The sequence below is a fragment of the Tachypleus tridentatus genome, chromosome 8 (genome assembly GCF_004210375.1).
Source record: "Tachypleus tridentatus isolate NWPU-2018 chromosome 8, ASM421037v1, whole genome shotgun sequence".
Taxonomy (NCBI): domain Eukaryota; kingdom Metazoa; phylum Arthropoda; class Merostomata; order Xiphosura; family Limulidae; genus Tachypleus; species Tachypleus tridentatus.
In genome coordinates, this window is record NC_134832.1 from 71,476,416 (window position 1) to 71,499,443 (window position 23,028).

At 32.6% G+C, this 23,028-nt stretch overlaps 1 protein-coding gene across 2 annotated transcripts in view; it reads right to left on the minus strand.

Annotated features, from left to right (window-relative positions):
- Positions 1–1,099: 1,099 nt before the first annotated feature.
- LOC143222635 (transmembrane protein 184B-like) overlaps positions 1,100–23,028 on the minus strand; it is a 46,679-nt gene continuing 24,750 nt past the window's right edge. For both annotated transcript variants that reach the window (XM_076449376.1, XM_076449377.1), the window contains 5 exons: positions 17,019–17,094; positions 11,571–11,662; positions 10,729–10,898; positions 4,939–5,183; positions 1,100–4,789 (listed from right to left, as the gene is read on the minus strand). In XM_076449376.1, the coding sequence (XP_076305491.1) occupies positions 4,514–4,789; positions 4,939–5,183; positions 10,729–10,898; positions 11,571–11,662; positions 17,019–17,094 (859 nt within the window). In that variant the 3' untranslated portion in view covers positions 1,100–4,513. The remainder of the gene's footprint in view (positions 4,790–4,938; positions 5,184–10,728; positions 10,899–11,570; positions 11,663–17,018; positions 17,095–23,028) is intronic.

Below are 23,028 nucleotides of genomic sequence, written 5' to 3' on the forward strand. Positions count from 1 at the left end.
TTTTTATCTCGGATTTTCCATCAATTCTTTCATTGTTCAAATATATTTAAAATTTTATGATGATATAGTTCATAAGATTTGATTAACAATGATGATTTAGTGCTAAGAAATCTGAAATGTTTTTATGTACCTTTTTAAGATTAAAATTGCATTTTTTTTCACTGTGCACTTTGGTATACACTTGTGGGTTATAAAACTACATTATTTCTGCTTGATGGATATTCTACCAACTTTGCAAAATTTTGAACTGATTTGTGCCCTCATTCCACCTCAGTGGTAAATTTCACTGTTACAATTCCAAGATTTAGATTTCAATATCTGAAATAAGCAGAACACAAATAGTCCATTGCATACCAATATGTTTAATAACAAACAAATCCACCTCATGTATGTTAACAGGTGACTTACCAACTACATACAGTTTTTGTGCCTGCTGAAAAATGAGGAGTGATATAGAACAAATTATGGACAAACTACAACTTTTCTCACTAATAGATGTTATAGGCTTGTCTCAAATTATATTCTGGCAATTTATCAAATACCTTTTTGTAAGTACTTCATGTAAAGCTGTAGTGATCATATATCAACTGTTATCACAGTTATTAATTAGTAACTAATTCTTTTCAATTACAGGTACTAATTCCTACCTCATTTTTATCCTACAATTTGGTTACTAATCCACTGACTTCTTTACAGAAATTCTGAGGACTTTTTGTAGGGTTAGTAGTCAGGATCTTGTTAACAGATACTTCTATGTTATCAATTTGTTTGGAGTCTTCTCCCTCCCCCCATTCAACTAACTTATTTAAATACTTTCATACTTTCAAGAATATATCCAAGTTAGGCCAACTGAGTGCATTATGAGTTAGGTGAATGTAGAAGACTCATTTTATCTTCATCATGGTTGTAGTACATATTTTTTCTTAAGATAACTGATTATTGCAGAAAAATTTGTATATCTATTATGTTCCTAACCAATTAATTTTGTTGGCCTTTTTGGTTATGTTTTTTCAATGTACAAGAGTTTGACTTTACAAGGAATGTTGCAAATGGTTTTATATTTTCCACTAGGGCTTCTTAGTACATCAGTGGTCACATATAATTTATTGGAATTTTATTTTTCTCACATCCATTACAATAAATGCTCAAATTCACAATGTATTTACAATACAGAATTTTGGCTGTCTACAGTAAAATCTGTTTGTTTACATGTTAGAATATACAGTAATTAACCAATCAATAGCTAGTTAAACAAGACTGTTACAGACTGACACTAATGGATGCACCCCAAGTGTGTTTCAAAAAATGGGGACTTTGCTTAAAATATATTAGCAAAACAGTTGAAAAAAAGGAATATTTATATTGTTAAAAAAAGTATGTAATATTAAAGATACTAATCAACCAACAATTTTATAAGAGTACCACTAAACACACATACAACAATGTAGAATTGGACATGTGTATTTATACACAAATAACAAAAATATTATGCTTGTAGGTAACTTGACATTCCTAATTCTTTCTCTGAATGAACATGCATGTTCTGGAATTTAATATGATTAAGTCATCAATTTCTAAATTAAAACTGGTAGATATGTACAGTATCTAAGTGAAGCCACACTTCTATACATTAAGAATAAAACTGGTTGAACTGCTGTATTTGAGAACACGTTTAACTACATTCCATATTACGAAAACAGATTATCCTGTATATAAAATAACCTTTGTTATTTTCTGAAGTATTCTTCACCCCCCCTCCCCACTGTTCAATTTAATTACACAAGTACAATAAGTAAATGCTATTAACCTCTGAATAACCAAAGACTGAAACTTATGGTTTTATTGTTATTAAATGATATATTGCTAAAATGCAATTAAAACTGGGACTAAAGTATAATATTTATGCAATCATGGTAACAATCATTGATAAATATATGTTATACTTCATAATAACAAGTTTGGGAAAAGTTTCACAAGAAAACTGCCCAAGACTTCACTTTCAATACCCATACAGAACACAAATAATGCACTGGTTACAACTCTACAAATTATGGCATTAACAATACCAACATTAATTTTTTTTATATATTTAAATAGTTCACTTATCGGACACCATGAACATATATATATATATATATATATATATACACATATAGGTATAATGTAAAACGTGACATACACTAAGACAAAAAATATCACAATAAGAAATAATAGCTTACACATAATTATTGTTATAAATAAATGAAGTAGCAAAACCAATAAACAAAACAACTGCCTTTATTTAGATATTAATAACATCTTAAAAAATGGGGGATATATATAATAGTTCATCACTATTAATATTACACATAAGAAACAAATGTGTTTCAGGTACTTCAAATATGCCTCAGGTCAAAGTGCAATATTGTTTCATTACCTTTGTTTACATAATGTTATTTATTGATTAAACAGTTTAGCTTTCAATCACTTAACAATACAACAGTAACAAAACAACATGAGTTCTAAATAACAACTGCTAATAGACTTGTCTTATCTTTACCAGCCCTAGCAAGATGTTAATGAATTCCAGAACTTCTAAGAGGAAGGGACTTCATGTACCATATTACACATATATGGCATATAATAAAATTTAATTTAGAACTATTACACACACTGACATGTTTAACTTCTAAGAGGCTTACACAGGGAATCCAATTGAACACTATTTCAGTGGAGGAAAGGCTTAGTAACAAGGAAGACACATTCTAGTCCCTGTGCAGAAGTTGAAAGACTGAGTCACAAATTGATCAACTGCCACACTTAATGAAACAGTGAGTTCATCTAAAAGTAACCTTATAGAAAATATCCTGCTTATAATTACACAGTCAACCAACTTATTACATATGGTACAGTATATTATACCAAGACAGTCAGTAGCCCCAAGAAGTAATTTTTCAAATATTTATAGTAAAATCATGTTTTACTTATTTCATACCTAGTATTTGTTAGCAACCTCAAAGTGCTTCTACAGGTGTTCAGCATCCAATTTACACACAACTTCTTCTACATATAGAAAATTCCTTCAGTATTAATACTTGTTCAACTAAACAAATGCTTAAACTAGCAGTAATAGTGAAATTATTGCATCTTGATAAACAAACAGACTGAAAGCAACTGTGCCCACACATCACACAGGATTTGAAACTTTTGCTTGGCTGACACTGCTTTAGTTAAGTAGATGCTTGTGACACCTCTATGTTAAAAGAATATATATATATATATAATACAAAACTACACTATATATCTGCAATGACAAATGCCTTTATTGCAGTTAAACTAAGCGTGAAGTATTCAAGTAATAATTGTAAGAAATGGTCAGTCATTAATAACATTTATTTTATTACTTCTAGGAACCAAAAGACCTAATATCTCTTTAAAACTTCAACTTCCTCTACTTACCCCCCCCAACTCTAGAGTAAATGCAAGTGCATTTTAGATTTGATGTACTTACTGCTGAACCTTGGTTTAAAAGTTAGAAACTATGGTCACAACTTCTCATTGTATACACCTTATCTCCTGTAGAAAATTTGGACTCAACATACTCTGCACTTTTAATACTGTTGTCCACCAATATTTAAAAAAAAGGCTAGTGAAATTACAAAGCAGTGTTATAATTATAATTTCAAGAGCAAACTTTATGTAGTTTTTTTCACTTACTGTAATTACTTGGAGTATCAATATATACTTTAGAAACAGTACTTGAATTTTTGGTATCTGAAGTATTTTAAAAACCAAAATTTCAATAAAATTTGTTTAACTATACCATTAAACACATCATTTTTTCATACTCTGTTTACTCACAGCTTGTCTTTTAGTGCTTTGTTAGCAAAGATTTGGAGATAAACACACAGTACCTTGAAATAAAAAAAAAAAAATTAATATTATTTCTTATACAGTTAATCATGCCACCAGCAGATGTGTAACTGCTGATGACTATAGTGAAAGAAATCTCACCACTGATAGCTTGTTTACAAATAATCATTTTATAAAAGGTAGAATAGATGTTTCAACTTCACTTTCACAAAAATACTATCAAATTACTTGTAATTTCTAACTATAAAAAAAGAAAAGAAAAATAGGTTAGAGGAGAGTTTTCTGTAAAATTAATAATGTGCTGCCATTATTTAAAAATAAACATACAGGTATATAATATATATGTATAATATGATTACACATTTCATTTAATTCAACAACTCTTACTGAAATATCATATGTATATATTGACTAGCTACAACAAGACATAGTTAAATGTCCACAATAAAATGTCCAGCAGCAAAATACATTTTGGATGGTAGAATAAAGATACAAAATATAATAGGAAAAACAAATCACCACAATATATTGAACAATTAAATTAAAAACCAGCCTATCTCCAATTAGTATTTGACATAAGCTTGCTCTATTTTGTATAGTACTCTAGCCCACATCAGGAAGAAAAGAAAAACAGTACCAATATTTCATTACAACTTAACCTTTACTGGAATTCATCATCTGAGCTTAATAATGTGGTCTTCTCTGTGTAGTTTTGGTTCATTGGAGTAGCCTGTCTTCCCTGAATGGTGGTGGAGCGGCGAGGGCCACGTGATCCTCTATCAACATTTTCATCCTCAACACTACCAGTTCTCATCCCTTGTACAGCCCCCCGGTGACCTAAAGCAGGAGGAGGAGCAGTATATTGGGTGTACTGCTGGTACTGAGGGTGGAAGTTATGAATTGCATCATTCATGATGTCCTTAGGGTTCATGGTCTCCTGCAAAATTTCATAAAATAAAATACTAAAATATAGTACAATTAAGCCACCACAGTAATAGATATGTAAGTAACTAAGACACTAAATACATTAAATATGGTATTTTACTATATGTACTGAAATTACTGCTGACACATAACTGTCCTTACCTTCAGGCTACTTGAAATACTCTGCATGGTGACAGATCGTCCCTGAGATTCCTGTTGGTAATTTTGCATGTAAACCTGATATGGAAAGGCATACCGCAAGGCTAGTGAAGCAAAAAACATTTCAATACAGATAAGGAAGTTCTGATAGCCAGCAGACACAGTACCAGCACTAGCCATGGATATCCCCTGATTAGAATAGATGGGAGAAATCACACCAGCATTCTCCAGCACTGCTAAAATTACCCCTGGAAATTAACACAAAAAAGTGAGAAAAAAATTGATCAATAATTTATCAAATTCAACACACTTTTACAAAGCATAGGCAAGAGTAGATGTAATTTTTTTTCTCATTTTAACTATTTCTTTTAACTTTTTTAAATCTGAGCATTTTTGGGTAAGTAAATCATCTACAGCACTTTATAGATAGCTATATGCCCTAGCCATGCCTAATCTTGAAGTGATAGACTAATTCTTGAGCTACTCTTTACCAATGAATAACGGGACTGCCTGTACCATAATAACATTCAGTTGACTCTAAAGGCAAACATGTCTAGTGATGGGTTTTAAACTAGCAACCCACAAATATGAATTCAAAATAGTGTGGTCTAATCACCAGGCCATGCAGGTTTCACTTACAGTAAATATTAAACAATTATATAAATATTATTGTATCATTTTTACTTTTAACTAATTCATAAGCACTTTACTTACAATCATAAAAACTTCTGACACATGTGCATCAAGAAGTGTAAAAATGATACGGAAATTTATTCCTTTGCAAATCTGTCAGATAGAGATTAAAAAAGTAACTAAGAATAAAACAGCTACGTTTAATGCACACTATATGCAACTTCCCAAGTCCCTAACTGTAAGGATTTTAAAAGTTAAAATTTTAAATGCACTGACATATGCATATGTGTAACTGTAATAAATTTTTTTATAACTTATGAGGCTTTCAACAATTACTAACATTGCACAGAGTGAAATATATCTACAGCATACATTATTTGCAGTATTGAATACAGATCATTCAATATTAAATACCATGACATCAGAAAGATCTTTTTCTATCAGAAGTTGACAACCAGCCAAAGATCATTAAAAACTCTAGAATGTCTCAGAACAGCTACTTTGAGTTTTAAGCTGAATGATAATTAAGGCACTTAATTTTTTCCTTTTTTGTTTATGAATTATTTTAAGATAGCAATCTACTGTTAACTATCCACTAAGTATAAAAAGTCACCTTAGTTTTTCAAACTATGGTAAAAAACGTTTTTTTCATTCCAGAAAAATCAATTAAAATCTTAACAGCAACTAAAGTACAACTGTACTTGCATGTATATACTGACCAAATGGTGGCCTAAAACAGAAATAATGTTTCATTTATATATCAGGTGAATTATATCTTTACATTGTTTTTTAAATTTTTTCCTTTTATTCTTTGCAATGAAAATGATCTTATAGAATATTAAACCTGAGTATCCAAACATAAAGCTACAACTTTCTTTATCCTTTTGGTTTGATGATAGTTGTGAAGTTATACAGAAAGATTGGCAAAATCAGTGACCAAAAGTCCATATTCAAGTAGTATATCACTGAAATTATGCAGATAAAAATGGGTGTATATGAGGGTATAACTAACTTCAACAAGACTACTTACTGTAAAGGTAATTTCATGTAGATTATAGTTCTACAGTTTTAATTCTGAAAGGACAAAAAAAGGAATCTACTAATGACACACAAAAAAGATAAAAATGGCAAAATTTCCTCAGAATTTATATAGTATAACAATGTTTAGGGAGAAAAAAGGACCTATTGGTCTATTTTGGCTGTCCCATTTTCTAAGCTAAACTAAATAAGAAAAGAAAATTTAAAGCCAGCCCTTACCATACATATATATCATACTTTATTCCTTCCACAAAATTTGAAGGCAACACATTCCACAGGCCAACCATCCTATTTGAAATACAAAATTGACTTTGCTGAAGACAGCCTTTACCTTGCCTATATCTATATTTGTGTCCCCTAGTTCTACATGTCTTGCTATAAAGAATGAAAAACGTTGACGTATCAACATTATCAATTCATTTTACAATCTTAAACACTTCAATCAGATCCTCTCTAACTCTTCTTTTTTCAATGGAAAACATTTTAAAAATCTTAATATTTTTTCATATGATAATGGGTATCCAAGTTACCATTTAAGTAACCCTTCAATGAATCCTTTCCAAATACAATGTTTTTCCTAAAATAAGGAGTCCAAGACTGAACATCATACTCCAAAAGTTGTCTAGCTCATGACCTATACAATGAAATTATAACCTCGTTAGACTTGTATTCAATATTCTGTAGATAGAACATAAAATCATATTTGCTCTACCACTAACAATAGTACACTGCTTGGATTGCTTGAGAGCTTGATCAACCATTGCACCGAGATCCTTGTCTTTCATTATATTGTTAAGACTATTCCCATCTATATTACACTTATAATTCAAATTATGACAACCCACATGCAACATCTTGCACTTACCTACTATTTATATATCAAACTCGCTTTTAAAGCAGCAGCATCCTTTTAACAGCTAGCAACATTCAAGACCTTAATATCATCAGTATATTTAAGTAAGCTATTTACCATTTCTTCACCTATGCCATTAATGTAAATCAAAAAGAACAATGGTCCAAAGACTTACAACATTAACCCAGTTTAGTTAAATGCCATTTATAACAACCCTCTGTTCTCTTCCATCAAGCCTCTCTTCTATCCAATTAACTAAATTATCCCCCAAACCTATAAAATTCTTTACAACCCTTTTATGTGACACTTTGTCAAATGCTTTCTGAAAATTCAGATATGTGAAATCTACATATGCAGTAACATTTTGAAAAAATGTCAAAAGATTTGTAAGTAAAGATTTTCCCTTAGGAAAACAATGTTGACTATCCAATAAAATTTTCAAATTTATTAAATGACTTTGCAAAGTATGTTTTATCAGACTTTCCAAAACTTTTCCACATCTGATACAAGACTAATAGACCTTTAATTAATGGGACACCTTCTGCTATCTCCCTTGAAAACAGGAGTGACATAAGTTAATTTTCAATCTGTTCATACTTCTCCACTATTAAAGAACTTGCAACAAACACTGTGGCAAGGGGCTCACATATTCAATCCTTGATCTCCTTTAAAACCCTCAAGGAAATATTATCTGGCCCAGCAACCTTATCATTCCTTAAATTTCCCAATTTCTTTTTCTTTCTTTTTTTTTTTTTTTTTAAACAAGCTCACAATTTATGCAGTTGTTTTATTAAACTTTTGTTTTCATATACCAATTGCTCAAGATGAGGAATACTGCTTAAGTATTTATTATTAAAAACTAAAGAAAAAAGCAGAAGTTAATATCCTAGCCATTTCATAACCATCAGATACAAGCCTTCCTTTGTCATCTCTCAAGGGTCCTACTGCCATCATAACATTTTGTTTATCCCTAATGTACTGTCATAAATCCTTTAGGATGTCCTAATTTCCTGTTAGACTAGTTTTCTTAGTCTTTTACATCTTCTACAAATCAGTGAACTTAAATTTCTGTAAGTTGTGATGCTTTTCTTTAATTTTATGTCTTATACCCTTCATGAGCTGATCTTGCAGTTACCTCTTTTTCTTTGTGTCAGCCTATAAGGAGTATATTTGTTTTGAATACTTAAAAATTTTTCTTAAAAAAACTTCCACATTTGCTCAGTGTTTCCAAATAACTCAAATGCCCAGTTCACAACAAATAGTTCTTTTTACATCTCTTTAAAATTTGCTTTTTTATAATTTGGAATCAAAATATCATTATTTCCAATAACTACCTTGATAGTAATTTACTAAATTAAACTTTGCTCTACACCTTAATTTAGTTTCATTTAGTTTATCTTTGTCCTCACTATTATCTAGTCCTATTTTAAAATCTCCCTTACAGCTGAGTTAATAGTCTTTGCAAAAATGCCAAACCCCTTCCTACTTAAGTGTATACCATTCATTCCAAAAAGTTCCCTTTTCCAATTGAACTGATCCCACAAGCCCATCAAACTAACTCGATCTTTCTTGCATATTAATTTCAGCCTAGTGACCAACTCAAAATTTCATCTTCACAATTAATTCTTGGCAGTATCCCTGACAATTAAATTATGTATGGCCTTTATTTTTAAAATCAGTTCCCTATACTTATTAACTTCTCTGATTTATTCTTCCCTACATCATTAGCCCCTACATGTACAACAAAAATTGTATCATTTACAGTTCCTTTCATCATATTTCTTGCTCTGTCAATTATGTCTTCCACTTGTGCCCTAGGGTAGCATAATTTAACTCTTTTACTTCCTATTTACTACATATGCTATTCTATTCACATACCATGTAAAGAAATAACCCATAACTATAACCTGTTTAAGTTCATAATCCATGTCATTCTCTATTTCTATTGCTTTTCCTCCTTCCAATAGTTCCTCATTTACATGAGCTAAGAGCAGAAATCTATTACTCAATAGAATAGGATCTGTACAAGTAAGTTCACTATCTTTAATCCTACTACTACTACCCTTTCTAACTTCCTGAATGTAATTGTTAATTTTAGCTGATGTCTCCCTTGATTGTAAAACCTTAACCTTGAAGTCCTGCTTGAATACATGCATTGTTCACATTATGACAGTTTTTATGGGTAAATGTGCCAATTTCAACATCAGGGACAAAAAATCTACTTTATACTGCATCCTAGGCATGCAGACGAAAATTACATTTATGTTGCTCTTATAATATCTATCACTATAGCATAACACTTTTCAATAGGTATGAGATATTTTATCTGCATTTTGTTTAAATTCAACAGTTCAATATCCATATTGCTTAATGTGATATCGTTGGTAAAGATGTTTTGTCCCACTGTATGTGATCCACCAAGGAGTAGTTTAGCTTGAACACAGTACAGTTTATTTTTAAGATTTTCTACTACCCAATGAGTAGGACCTTGTGGCAGAAAAACAGCACAGACAAAACAATGTAATGAAAAAAACACTGAGTTGTGACTGAGCTTATTAAGTAATAAATTAAAATAATTAAAAATTCTGTTGTTTTTATTATTTGTGTTACAAATATATGGCATCCCATTTTTGTTAAGTGCTTGGTTCCCTCCCAGGACCAAAAAATTTAATAAATGCTAAAGCAAGCACTGTATTTAACTATGTTTTATACTTGTAACATACTCATTTTTTCAAGAAACCAAAATATTGAAATAGAATCACAATTCACATGAAATGTTCTTACAGTCAGTGGTTAGACATGCTAAAATGACATTTTTGTTTTACAATCACCTTATTTCTATACGTAAAAATCTTATATATACAGCAACTACCCTCTCAGAACAAAATGTTAACATCCATCTTTTTGTTTTTGTTGACCTGAAATTGGCATAAAAGATTACATTTTTTTCTTTATATTTCAACAAGATACCACTTGAATACAAACTACAATAACAACTTTTGGTCAATGTTCTTGACAGTCCTCCCTTCTCTTTTGTTAATTTAGATGAAAATATTTTAAACAAGAATTAAACTCCATTAGGGGTTTACTTATAATTCTGATTCAGTTAGAGTTGATTATACATGTGAATTATGAATGTAGTAAACTGACCAAATGACCAATGCAGTATTAATATTTTGAATGAATTCTAATAAGATTTGGACATTTGTACTTGTCTGCTTGCATTCAGTTAAATGTTTGAAACAAAACAGCAACCAAAAACTTCTTACCTTGCCAAAATGAAAGAAAAATGACAGACTTGACTGTGCAAAATTTCCAAACTGGTTCATATGGAGACAAAAGCTCTTTGGTAGCAAAGTAAAATAACACAAGTCCATACAATGCCAGAGAAACACTAATGTTGTAGATTATAGTGATATACAAATATCCACTGTCAGGTCTGCAGGGAGATAAATATTAATATTATGTCCAAAAATGAACACAGACAACAAAATATTGAAAAACCTAAAATTGTAGGAACAAATATACCTACAGAAGTAAACACAGTTTCTTACTGACAAATTTACAAACCAACAGTTCACTGAGGATGATTATTTTTAAGTGACAAACACACAAAACAAATAACCACATTTTATAATGATTTGTAGTCTTATCAACTTTGTATAAAAACTTGAATGTCCATGAAACATAACTACTAAATTTTGCACCATTAATTTCTGGTGTTCTTACAATTTTCCTGAGATATTTTCTATGCAAAAAGTTAGATTTTCAAATTTGAAATAACAGAATTTAATCTAACAAGTATAATTCCTCTTTAATAGGATGACATTCAAGACCAGTGTTTCCAAATATATATAACACAAAGCTATTTATGAACTGACACTTTTTTACACTGCTTTTCTTTATTTAACTTGTTTAAATATTTTATATCTGTTAGAATTGCAACTCTTCTTGCTAACAAATGTTTCTAACTTTTCTGCTATATTTTCACACATTTTTAGGTATAATTTAGTATATTTTTCTGTTTTAACAAATTTGGCTTCAATGACTAGGTAGAATCAAGTGCTTTCCATACTACCCACATGGTGAAGACAAGATAAATGTACTTTACCTCCAATCCCCATCAGAGTACTTTCCAAATGGCTGCAGAATCAAGGTTATCACTGACATCAGAGGTTTTACACCACAAAACTGAAGTGTAGCCTGTACACAAAAAGTTTTTGTCAAAAAATAAAAATCATAAAATAATGACAAATCCATAAATTATTCATGTATTGTTTAAACTAAAACAATAAAAACTTCCAAGAAACTAAAATTAGTCATATACATGTAAGTGTAAAAATCAAAATCAAATTCTACCCTTCAAAAATGGAAAGAGACTAAAATTTTAAAACACCTTCACTTACTCCACAATTAACATATAAATAAATGATTTTTGGTGACTTACCAATATTTTAAATCATTATTCTGAATACATTATTATTTCTTCTTTGTAAATTTTTATTCCCCAAAACAGGTAAATCTGTAATCTTAATTTCTATGATCTTTCTTTAATATTCCCTAATATCAATAAACTTGCAATAATGTATCTCAGAATGGGTGGTAGAAGTATTAACACTTTTTCTAATAAGGAGGGAACAATGTTTAAACCTTCCTAGGTCATCTTCAGGTTAAGAAAGAGAAAGTGTTTGCAACTGGTTAGTTGGTTGGTTAATTTGGTGTTTTATGGCACAAAGCAGCTAAACTATCTGCACCGAACATCCAGTAAAAAGTTAAAATTAAAGGAAATTTAGTAAACTTCATAAAAGGAAATTAAAGTAAAACAAAACAAAGTTTAAGAAATATATATAGCATAAGACCAGTGTTTACATCTAGTCTACAACACTGAGAGAAAAACTACAATAATACAAGTTGTAAAGGACTCACTGTAGCATAAGTGTAATTATCATAACTCACCAGGAAGACTAACAGGTAAGTACATAAACCACCATCAGTCACCTGAAGTTGGCCTTTCCAGTCCTGGTTTCAAGTTATTTAATGTTATGGTCATTTTCTAATTTCAAATTGAACTAGATAAACTGTGATCCTTGAAAGGGAACCACATTAAAAAAGGTGTAATGTATAAATTAAAAAGATTAATGGCCTTTAAAAGACTAAAAACATTATCAAGGTGGACAGTGTCACCATCACCAATAACACTGTTTAACGTTATGGATAAACCTTGGGACAGAACATGTTTAAAATGGTGCTGTTATTGAGAGTTGTAGCAACAGCAAGAAAGTAAAATGTGGCTTATTGTGATCTGACTGTTACACAAACTACACACTGGTGCATCAGTTCCAGATAAAAGAAAACGATGAGCTAAAAAAATTGTGAACAATGCGTAGTCTAGTTAGAACAACTTACTCTTTCTGATCCTTACCGAAGACGGAGCCTAGCCTTGAATACAAAACCATAGTCCATGTATGGGACAGGCACAGGGGTGATAGTGCCAGAGCAGATAGATTTAGGAATACATTGAGCAGCTGCTTGTATAATGCATTCAGTTACTGCTGCCACAAAGTTGTCTACTGATGGCTTACAGACAATGGCATGATCGAGTTCTGCGAGAGCAGTGAAAGAAGGCCAGTTTGCATGATCCAGCTCCACCGGGGCATATGGGTCATGTGGCATTGATAATGGCCAGTCTCTCTCAAAATTATAGGAAAATGATCACTGCCTCATGGATTATTGTCAACCTTCCATGAAAAATGGGAGAATAATGAAAGGAGCAATTAGATCAATAGCAGTAAAGCACTGACTAGGCACATGAAAATAAGTATAAGAAGCATATTGAAAAGAGAAAGGTTGTGATCGAAGAGCATATGCTCTACAGAGCAACCCCTCCTATCAATATCAGCACTTCCCCAGAGGGGACGAGTCCATTAAAGTCCCCCAGGATTAAAAGAGGAGATGGCAACAATTCAATGAGAGCATCAAGGTCTGACTGATCATAGGTCTCTCCAGGCAACAGGTAAATAGAACAAACAGTGATGGTATGACCCAAAGAAACACGGATGGCTAATGCCTCCAAGGATATGTCGAGCGGCAAAGACAGGGTAGGAACATGCTAATCAACCAACAGTGCCACCCCTCCATGCACTCATCCATCACACAGCCTGTCATTTCTGTACAAAGAAAACCACCAAAAAGTGACTGTATTGGCAGGTTTTAGAAATGTTTCTTGTAAGGAAAGACATAGGAAGCAGATTAGAATGTAAGCCTCAACAGTTCCATTGCATCAAGGTGGCCATTTCTATTTATGTGTAGGTGAATTGGGTGGAGAACCCTTCTGTTTACAACCACGTCTTTTTTCTTTACTGTCTTTATTCAAGGAAAGTCTATCAACCTCCACTGATCCTGCCCTGGGTCAACTGGGCAGGTCTTTGCTGTTGGAAGAGGATTCCAGCGACTGAGGACGTGAATGAATGATCGTTTTGCATCTTGGGGTGTGAGAAGAAGATGTATCCAAAGAAATGCCTATACTCAGAACCAAAGGAAGTGAATCTTGGGATTTGTTGGAATGTATGTAAGGAACAGAGATTGGTGTTGAAATTAATTCATCAACTTCTTTAACCATGGAGGTCAAAAGACTTTTCATTTGTCTTGAGAACAACTCTTGGAAGCACACAGAGATCCATTTGCACTCCCACTGTAGTAGTGGAACAAAGTGCAGCAGCATAAGTTCTAAATGAAGTGGTGGAGAGCAACTTTGAGCCTCAGTATAAGTAACGTTATGAATCGTTTTCAAACTCTGCACCTCTTTTTCCTCCAACCATTTAGGGCAAGATCAAAAGTAGGATGGGTGAAAGTCATTGCAATTGACACAATGAGGATCTGTTTCATACTCATAGGCATCATGGTCCTTTCCACCGCAACGAGCACAAGTCAAGGAACCACAACATGACGTCTTCGAGAGGCCAAACTGCTGACACTAGAAACATCAGAGTGGGTTTGGAATGTATAGCCATACCATGCAATTTAGATAACCTGCCTTGGTGGCGGCAGGTGGATGTGGTGATGTAAATGTCAGAATGAAAATACTTGTTGGCATCGTAATTCCATCTTTGCGAGTGGACGTATGCCTCACTGTAGAAACTCCTTGGGTAGAGAAACCAGCAAGAATCTCTGACTCTGGGATGTTCTTCAAATCCCTCTCAACAACTGCTCCTCATGATGAATTCAAAGTAGCACGAGGTGTCACCTCAACAGGTATATCCCCAATCACCTGTTGAGATGTGGATGTTTCCACCAATATGTCACCAGATCAAAGTTTCTTCACTGACTTTGGAGAGCCAGCAAGTCCCTCTTAATCCCTTCTGAATGAAAAAGGGAGACATTTGCCCATAAGGTTTGTCTGAAAGAGAATGTAGGATAAGAAAATGAGATACAACAGGTATTATAAATGTTAAAGATTGCTGCTTGGTATCTTCAAGATGTAGTCATTTACCTATGGACTGTTTTTCACTATTTTATTTAAGTTCTTATTTGGAGTATTCATAATAAAAAAAGAATATTTCGTGCCCACTGACCACACCCACCATGGAGCCTTACAAGAGGACACACTACAATGTCGAACAAGAACACTGCAGCAACACCAGGGTTTCGTGTGCACTATACCCAAACACCAGCATCAGATACAATGTCCACAACACCTGTTGAGAACATGCAACACCAGTACTTGGTTGACCCTAGCCCAAGCAGACCAGACGAATGACCAAAGGAACCACCCCAAGGCTGATCGTCTACAGGAAATCTAGGCCAAAGTGGTGTGTTAGGGTTGGACCCTTCAAACACCAGGATCCTCTCCTCTCCTTCACGGGTCGCCACACACAGCAAAAACGGGGGTGGATGTTTAGATCCCAGAGAAGGTAAACTGAGAGAACAGAACCTTTCCCCTCACCATGTACAGGAATCCACACCAAGGGGAGTTTGCAAGTGACTTAAAGACACGTGTCCAGCAACCTGAAGATGATTTAGGAAGGTCAAAACGTTCTCTCCTTACCAATAAAAGTTTTAATACCCATATCAGCCATTCTGAGATATATTTTTATTTCAAGCGGGTTTCTCATCATCTACAAACTTGTAATAACTTTTACAGTTTTCTTGTTAATACTATATTGCACAGAAAAATTAAAGAATAATTGGAATTTCTAACATTTTATCTAAGACAAGGCATAATCACATTTATGTGATGTCAGTGACCCCACCCTCTATCTAGTTTATTTTGTGAAAGCTTAGTATCTGATCATCTGTCACATAACCTGAACATTTGGAAGAGTTTAGATTTTTATATTCATTAATATTTCAATTAAATATGGTGTATGACCAACATAAACAACAACAGCCTAGCAATAGTGATGCAAGATTGAAATTATTTTAAATAAGGGCCTGATGTATCTGCAAACACTTCTTTTTAAAAGGGGTTTTTCAAAGGCATTCTTTGTGTTTGGAGTTACTTCACAATGCAAAGAATCTTCCAAGAATATACCACACAAAGTCAATAAGATTGGAATTAGGTGGGAATGCAAAGCCACTCTATTCAGATAATTCTCTCTTCAAGGAATGTAGTTCAAAAAGTTTCAGCATTCATAATGACATATCAGGCTAAAGCCAGAGCTTAAAAAACAATAATTTGGCAACACAGTAGATCATAGAAATGTAGTAAGTCACTGAGCCATTAATTTTTGGTTTTTTTTACTGAACTTGCATTTAAAACCATGAATTAATATATCCACTGATGTTTATTCCTGTTTACATCCTATCTTCAACAGTGCCATAAGAATGAGCTCTTAACTGATTTCATATTCTCTCCTACTGAGTAAATGTCTGTTAGGTGACTTACAGTAAAGCATGACTAATTAAAAGATAGAATATTGCTTTATGTGTTGGTCTACTGAAAATGTTCTCTGCATCATTGCAAGCAAGCTAGCTGTTCTGTGTTTTGCTAAGAAATGTTCCATTGGTCTAGAAGCAGTTTCACATCCTGCAAGAGAAACTTGTAGCCAATTTTCAACAGCATGCTGTAATTAGTTGACTTCCATTCATATTGGCTCTCTGTCAACAAAGTATCCAAATCTATTCTATCTTAGTCATAATCAAAGAACAGTTGAGAGTATTAACGTCTTTAATTCACTTCAAAGTTACAAATAATGCCAAAAATGATGACTAATCACATGAACTTAGGATAACATGGTAAACCATCAAATGCATAAAAAAGAATTGAGGTGTTTAACTACATCACAAAAATGTGGTTTTGGCTTTTCATAAACGTAACTTTACAAATATAACTCTCATCCTTTATTATGTTCAGACTATTTCTAACCATTTAATATAAAATCAGCATGTAATAATTTATAAGCATTTTACCATAAAACTCATATTCACAGAAAAAAACATTAACATACATGGAAACTTTTACTTTACTTTAAGAAACAGATGTATTATTTCACCTTTATTATTATTATTTCTAAGTATTCAACAAAACTAGTACTGTTCAAAGAGAATACTATAAAGTTACCTGTTTACAAAAACGTAAAAAGCCTATAGTGTAGGTCTTTCCAGTCAGACAACATGTCCCATACACAAAATTAGACCTAGAAAGAAATAATGTTACATAGCAGCTGCAACAAATTTATATTTCTAAAGTAAGAAGAGTATCTATTACACAGTCTCTCTCACACACACAAGTTCCATAGGCATGAGATGCAACCCTAAAACTTTTTGAAGTGGGGTGAATTTTTTTGTCAGTAACATGAGAAATATGATGCATATTGGAAGTTTAGTGATGTCACGTAGCCATTTCTAAGACTTCATCATTACAGTTCATTAATATGTTTGTGTTCACTTACACATCTGTATATGAAGTTTAGAATAGACCTAAGAGAAAACTACTTGGATACTAAGTGTAATTATAATTAAACATAAATCACACTACAGAAGTTAAACTAAAATGGTAACAAAATATTGGAATTACAAATTTCAACACTGGGTACAAAATTGGCACTAATTTATTTCACAGCACTTGTTCAGACAATTTACAAAAATAATTTTTAATACAAATCTTATTAGTATCTTACTACTTACAGTGTACTACAGATGCTCTTTCTTAGTAACTTACCAAATTTCTCTTTGTTTGACCTATAAAAGTTTTTCATCTTTTTTGTTTTGATTTATAAATTGATTAACTTTCAGTTATTACTTTAAAATTTCCTTTAAGCTAACCTTTCATATGTCTGTTCAAAATCACTCTATGTAAAAACATGTACCACATGGATACAACTGTTGGAATCCATACTTTATCTCCAAAAAGCAGTCCCATGTTGTCCCGCAAGTTAATGGTTCTTCTATATTATCACATATAACTCACTCATCTCTAACAACAGATTTATCTTTCAAAAGTACTAAAGTATGGTAAGTGTAAAGTCATTCCAAATATATAAATTTCCACTAACAAATAGTTGTTTACAAAAGTAATAAACTACTGTACATAAACGTGTTCAACAAATACAAAGTATAATAGAAAAAGAAGAAACTCTTAAATATTTTATTCAAAACATAAATGAATCAAATGTATAACTGCCAAAAAGATAAGTGTATTCTTTCCATTTACCTAACACCGTTGTATTATATGTTTTATAATGTACAACAAAGGTATATTATACGTAGTCCTTATAAAAATTATAAGCATGGAAAAGAGGCCATTTTTAGGGTACAAATGTTTATTCTGTATGTAGAAATTATTTATAAACTGAATTGGAATTCTATATCTGAACCATAGCAAATACTCATGTGGGCCAAGTGATGACCTGTCCTGTGACCCTTAGTATTCAAGTATAACTATTGTCAACTTTGAACTACTGATCACAAAAAAAGCAGACTACCAACAATACATGCCATTACAAGGGTTTTGTCTGGCTATTTCAACTAAATAACATGACTAACTATCACTTTAATAGCATGCCCACAGTTAAAAGTAGAGTAGAAACACACCTCAAACCTCAGCCTAACATACTAACCATTTGGACACCAAACCCTACTGCCTACTGTAACACAGAGAATATTCTGTCACTGTTAAAAAAATTATATATATTTTATAATGACAAAGTGATGGTAGAAAACTTAATTAACTACTTTATAAATATATTCATGTGTATCTGATATTTTATTCACTACTTTAGACTAATCCAATACCAGCAAAATGAAGCAACAAATTGTTTCAGTTTTTAAACAGTTATATCAAATGCTACAGAAAGATACCTGTTGAAAACCTATTCTTATAACAAGAATTATATTCTGAGAATAAGAAAAGGAACTTAAATGAATTTGAATGTGTTGGGTAAAATTAAATGATTGAGAATACACAAATATGTATTGAACCTTGATCAGTAAACCTTCTTCTTCCTGAATTTTATTTCAAAAATATTATAATGATCTAAACATCAATAAAACAAGAAAATAATTAATCTACAAAGTTGAAGTTTTTAAGAACTTGGATTTATAAAATTGTCATACATACAGTCATGTGAAAAAATTAGGACACCCTATGAAAGCCTGTGTATATATGTAACAATTTTGGATAAATGGATATTTAATCTCAATTTCAACAATACTGAGAGATTACAGGAATATAACTAAACAATTAAAACTGAAGAAAAGACTAAGATCTTCTGTAAAATGTAATTCAACAAAAATACATATTCGAACTGATGAAAAAGTTAGGACACCCTACCCCCTAATAGCTACTGTTACCCCCTTTAGCTGAAATAACTGCAGTGAGATGCTTCTTGTAGCCATTTACCAGTCTCTGACATCAGTCTGTAGAAAGTTTGCCCCACTCCTCAATGCAGAATTCTGTCAGCTGTGAGATGTTTAAGAAGTTTCTTGCATGTACAGCCCGTTTCAAGTCACCCCACAGCATCTCAATGGGATTAAGATCTGGGCTTTGACTCGGTCATTCCAGGACACTATTTCTTAGTCTTCAGCCAATCCTTGGTGGATTTACTGGTATGTTTTGGGTCATTGTAATGTTGCAGGGTCCAGTTCTGCTTCAGCTTTAATTTTCATACAGATGGTCTCACATGATCCTCAATCACTCTGATACACAGTAGAATTCATGGTGGATTCTATGATTGTGAGCTGTCCAGGTTTTGCTGCAGCAAAGCAGCCCCAAACCATGGCACTTCCACCTCCATGCTTCACAGTTTGTATGAGGTTATTTTCCTGGAATACTGTATTTGGTTTACGCCAAACATGTCCTCTGTTCTGGTGTCCAAATAATTCAATTTTGGACTTATCTGTCCAAAGAACATTATTCCAGAAGTCCTGGTTTTTGTCTACATTCTCTCTGGCAAACTTCAGTCTGACTTTGATGTTTCTCTTAGAGAGCAAAGGTTTCCTCCTTGCACACCTCCCATGCAAGTTGAACTTGTGCAGTCTCTTTCTGATTATAGAGACATGCACTTTCACATCAACAGTAGCCAGAGCCTGCTGTCGGTCCCGTGATGACATGTCAGGGTGTTTGGAGACCTCTTTTAGCATCTTGCAGTCTGCTCTTGGGGTGAACTTGCTTAGACGACCATATCTGGGCATGTTGGCAGTTGTTTGGAAAGCCCTCCACTTGTTGACTATTTTCCGGACAGTGGAATGGCTGATTTCAAAATCTTTTGAGATCCTTTTAAATCCCTTACCAGACTCATAAGCTGCTACTATATTCTTTCTGAAGGCTTCAGACAGCTCTTTTGCTCTAACCATGGTGCTCACTCTCACTTCAACAGTCAGGAACACACCAAACTAAATGTCTGAGGTTTAAATAGGACAAACCTCATTCACAATAATGAGTAACAATCTTCTAATCATGTGCACTTGGTGTGATACACCTGTGTGTGAGTTGAGCCATTTTAAGTGGGTATAAATGTGGGGGTGTCCTAATCTTTTCCTCAGTTCGAATATGCATTTGAGTCGAATTTCATTTTACGGAAGATCTTGAAAAGTTTTAATTGTTTAGTTATATCACTTTAATCCCTCAGTATTGTTACAATTGAGATTAAATATCCATTTATCCAAAATTGTTGCATATATACACAGGCTTTCAAAGGGTGTCCTAATTTTTTCACATGACTGTAAATGCATGGCAAGTATTCTCATGAAAGAGAGCAATACCACAGCTAATAATTACAAAATGTGCAAGAACACAAAGTAAGTTTAGTAAACAAGAGGTGATTAAATTACTTTACTACAATGGTCTCCCTGTAGTTATTATATACCTTAAATAACAGCCTTAATTTATTGAGTGTCACAACAAATCATAAAAAAAACAGTCTGTTCTCTTTAGTTCATCCTTATCTTTAACTGTATGGAAATAAGTTCAATTCTAAAACTTATCCAAGGTTTGAAAGAAACGAGGTAAAATAAACAAGAACCTTGCAAAGCCTTCATCACTGATTATGTCATTGTCTTTTAAAGTCACAGTTACACACTATAAAGAATACTGTTATTTAGCCTGATGAATATTTTTTAATCAAAAACTCTTGAGTAAATTGCTTTCACAATAAGCTCAAGCATACACTTTAAAACATTGTGAGAACATGTGATAAAATGAGGGATCACCTCTACTAGAGTTAGACATGTCTACCTCCTATCTAGCAACTCTCTATAAAGACTGGCAATACTTCATAACATTAAAGAAATTAACTGTACGATGTTTATCACTTTAGAAACTGAGAGAAAAATATCAAACTTACATTATCCCCAAAAAGGAAACTTCTACAGTATCATCTCTTGCATATTACATTAGAAACACTGAAAGCCCAGTGACAAGTACATATACAGTGCTCAGAAAGAGAGAAAAAATATGTTTTGGTTAATACTTAAACAGTACTAAGGTTCATAACGTAGAATGTTCCTTCAATTCTTTATTCTTAGTAGAATACTCTTAAAAAGCTTTTTTACCATTGTAATATTTGTATCTTTTATAGTTTAGTATTAACATTCATGTTACCTAAATACAAAAAAAATCTCATATTTGGTCAAGTAGGATAGTTATATTATACAGGATAAATCAGCAAAATTTAGTTAATGCACATGTAGGTTTCTAGTTCTGCACACACCTAACTTAGTCCTATCTGGTGTGTATTATACGTGAAAAAAGTAATTTATTTAAAGTTAATTTCCTTATTATAAACAGTAATTTAATTAATTGAACAAATGTAATCCAAGTTACAAGTTCAGTCTTAAGAAACGTTGTAATATTTGAGCTAACCTATTGAGAGTAAAGAATGTACTAAACTCTAATTTTGCTTCAAACAAGTGTCCTTGTTAATTACTTATACATGTTGCATGTGTTTTTTACTGGTATTCTGGATAGCTGGCTACCTTGCAACTACAAGTTTAAAAAGTTCAGATTTATTAATATAATCTTTAAGAAAATAAATGGTTGCCTTTTATGACAAACATTATTAAAAACTATTACTGAATTTCTTTGCACATATTATGAGAATTTGCAAATAAAAACATGCAAACTTTAAAGCCCAATTATGTTTAAAGTAAATAAAAAATTAAGGTAATAATGAAATACACATTAGAAAAGAGTTTATTCCTGAACTAACAATCCACCTAAAGTACTCCTGGTAGGGCTTGTTTGAAATGTTCATGCTAAACGCATGTCAGAGGAAGGAACATGTTGGTATAAAAAAAAGTTACAGGAGAATAGAAATACATTTCAATTTTATTGCATGGGAGTTATCCTAATGCATGTTTGACCAGCATGTTTATCTAAAAGTCAGACTTAGTTGAGAGGATACAGAAAAACAGTATCAAATCACTGAGATTAACAGACAACTTATCAAAACTTGGTTGATAACAAGTAAAATAATGAAGCATGGAAATCTTAAAAGATGAAGTAATTAGTTGGCATTTATTGGCATAAACCAACTAGGCTATCTGTGCCAAACAACCTGTAAAGAAGTAAAAATAAAAGTAAAATTATTAAAATACATAAAAAGGAATCATGTTAAAACAAGACAAAGCCCAATTTTTTAATTAAAAAGTTAAGTAAAAGTTAAGAAGGTCAATGGCCCTTAAGAATTTAAAAACACAACTGAGGGGACAGTGTCACCATTGCCAATGACATTGTCCAATGTCAAGAGTGATCCCATGGTAAAAATCTGTCTAAAATAGTGCCGTCGCTCACATCCATAATGATGGCCCAAGAGTAAAATGTGGGTTATTGTGACTTGAGTGTCAGACAGACCATACATTGGTGCAGCAGTCCCAGATAAAAGAAAATAAATTAATAAACTGTGACCAATGTGTTGCCTAGCCAGGATAACTTCCACCTTCTGATCCTTAGTCACCTGGTTTTGAACCATCTGTATAAACAGGAATGGAAGAATGGTTTGAATGAAGTTCAGCAAACAGAAGATTGTACTTCCAATCAGGAGTATCTGCCTTCTTTAGATGAAATGCCACATCTGGGGATGGTAATAAGCCATGGTGGGATCGGCTTATCAGTGGATAGAGCAATGCTACCT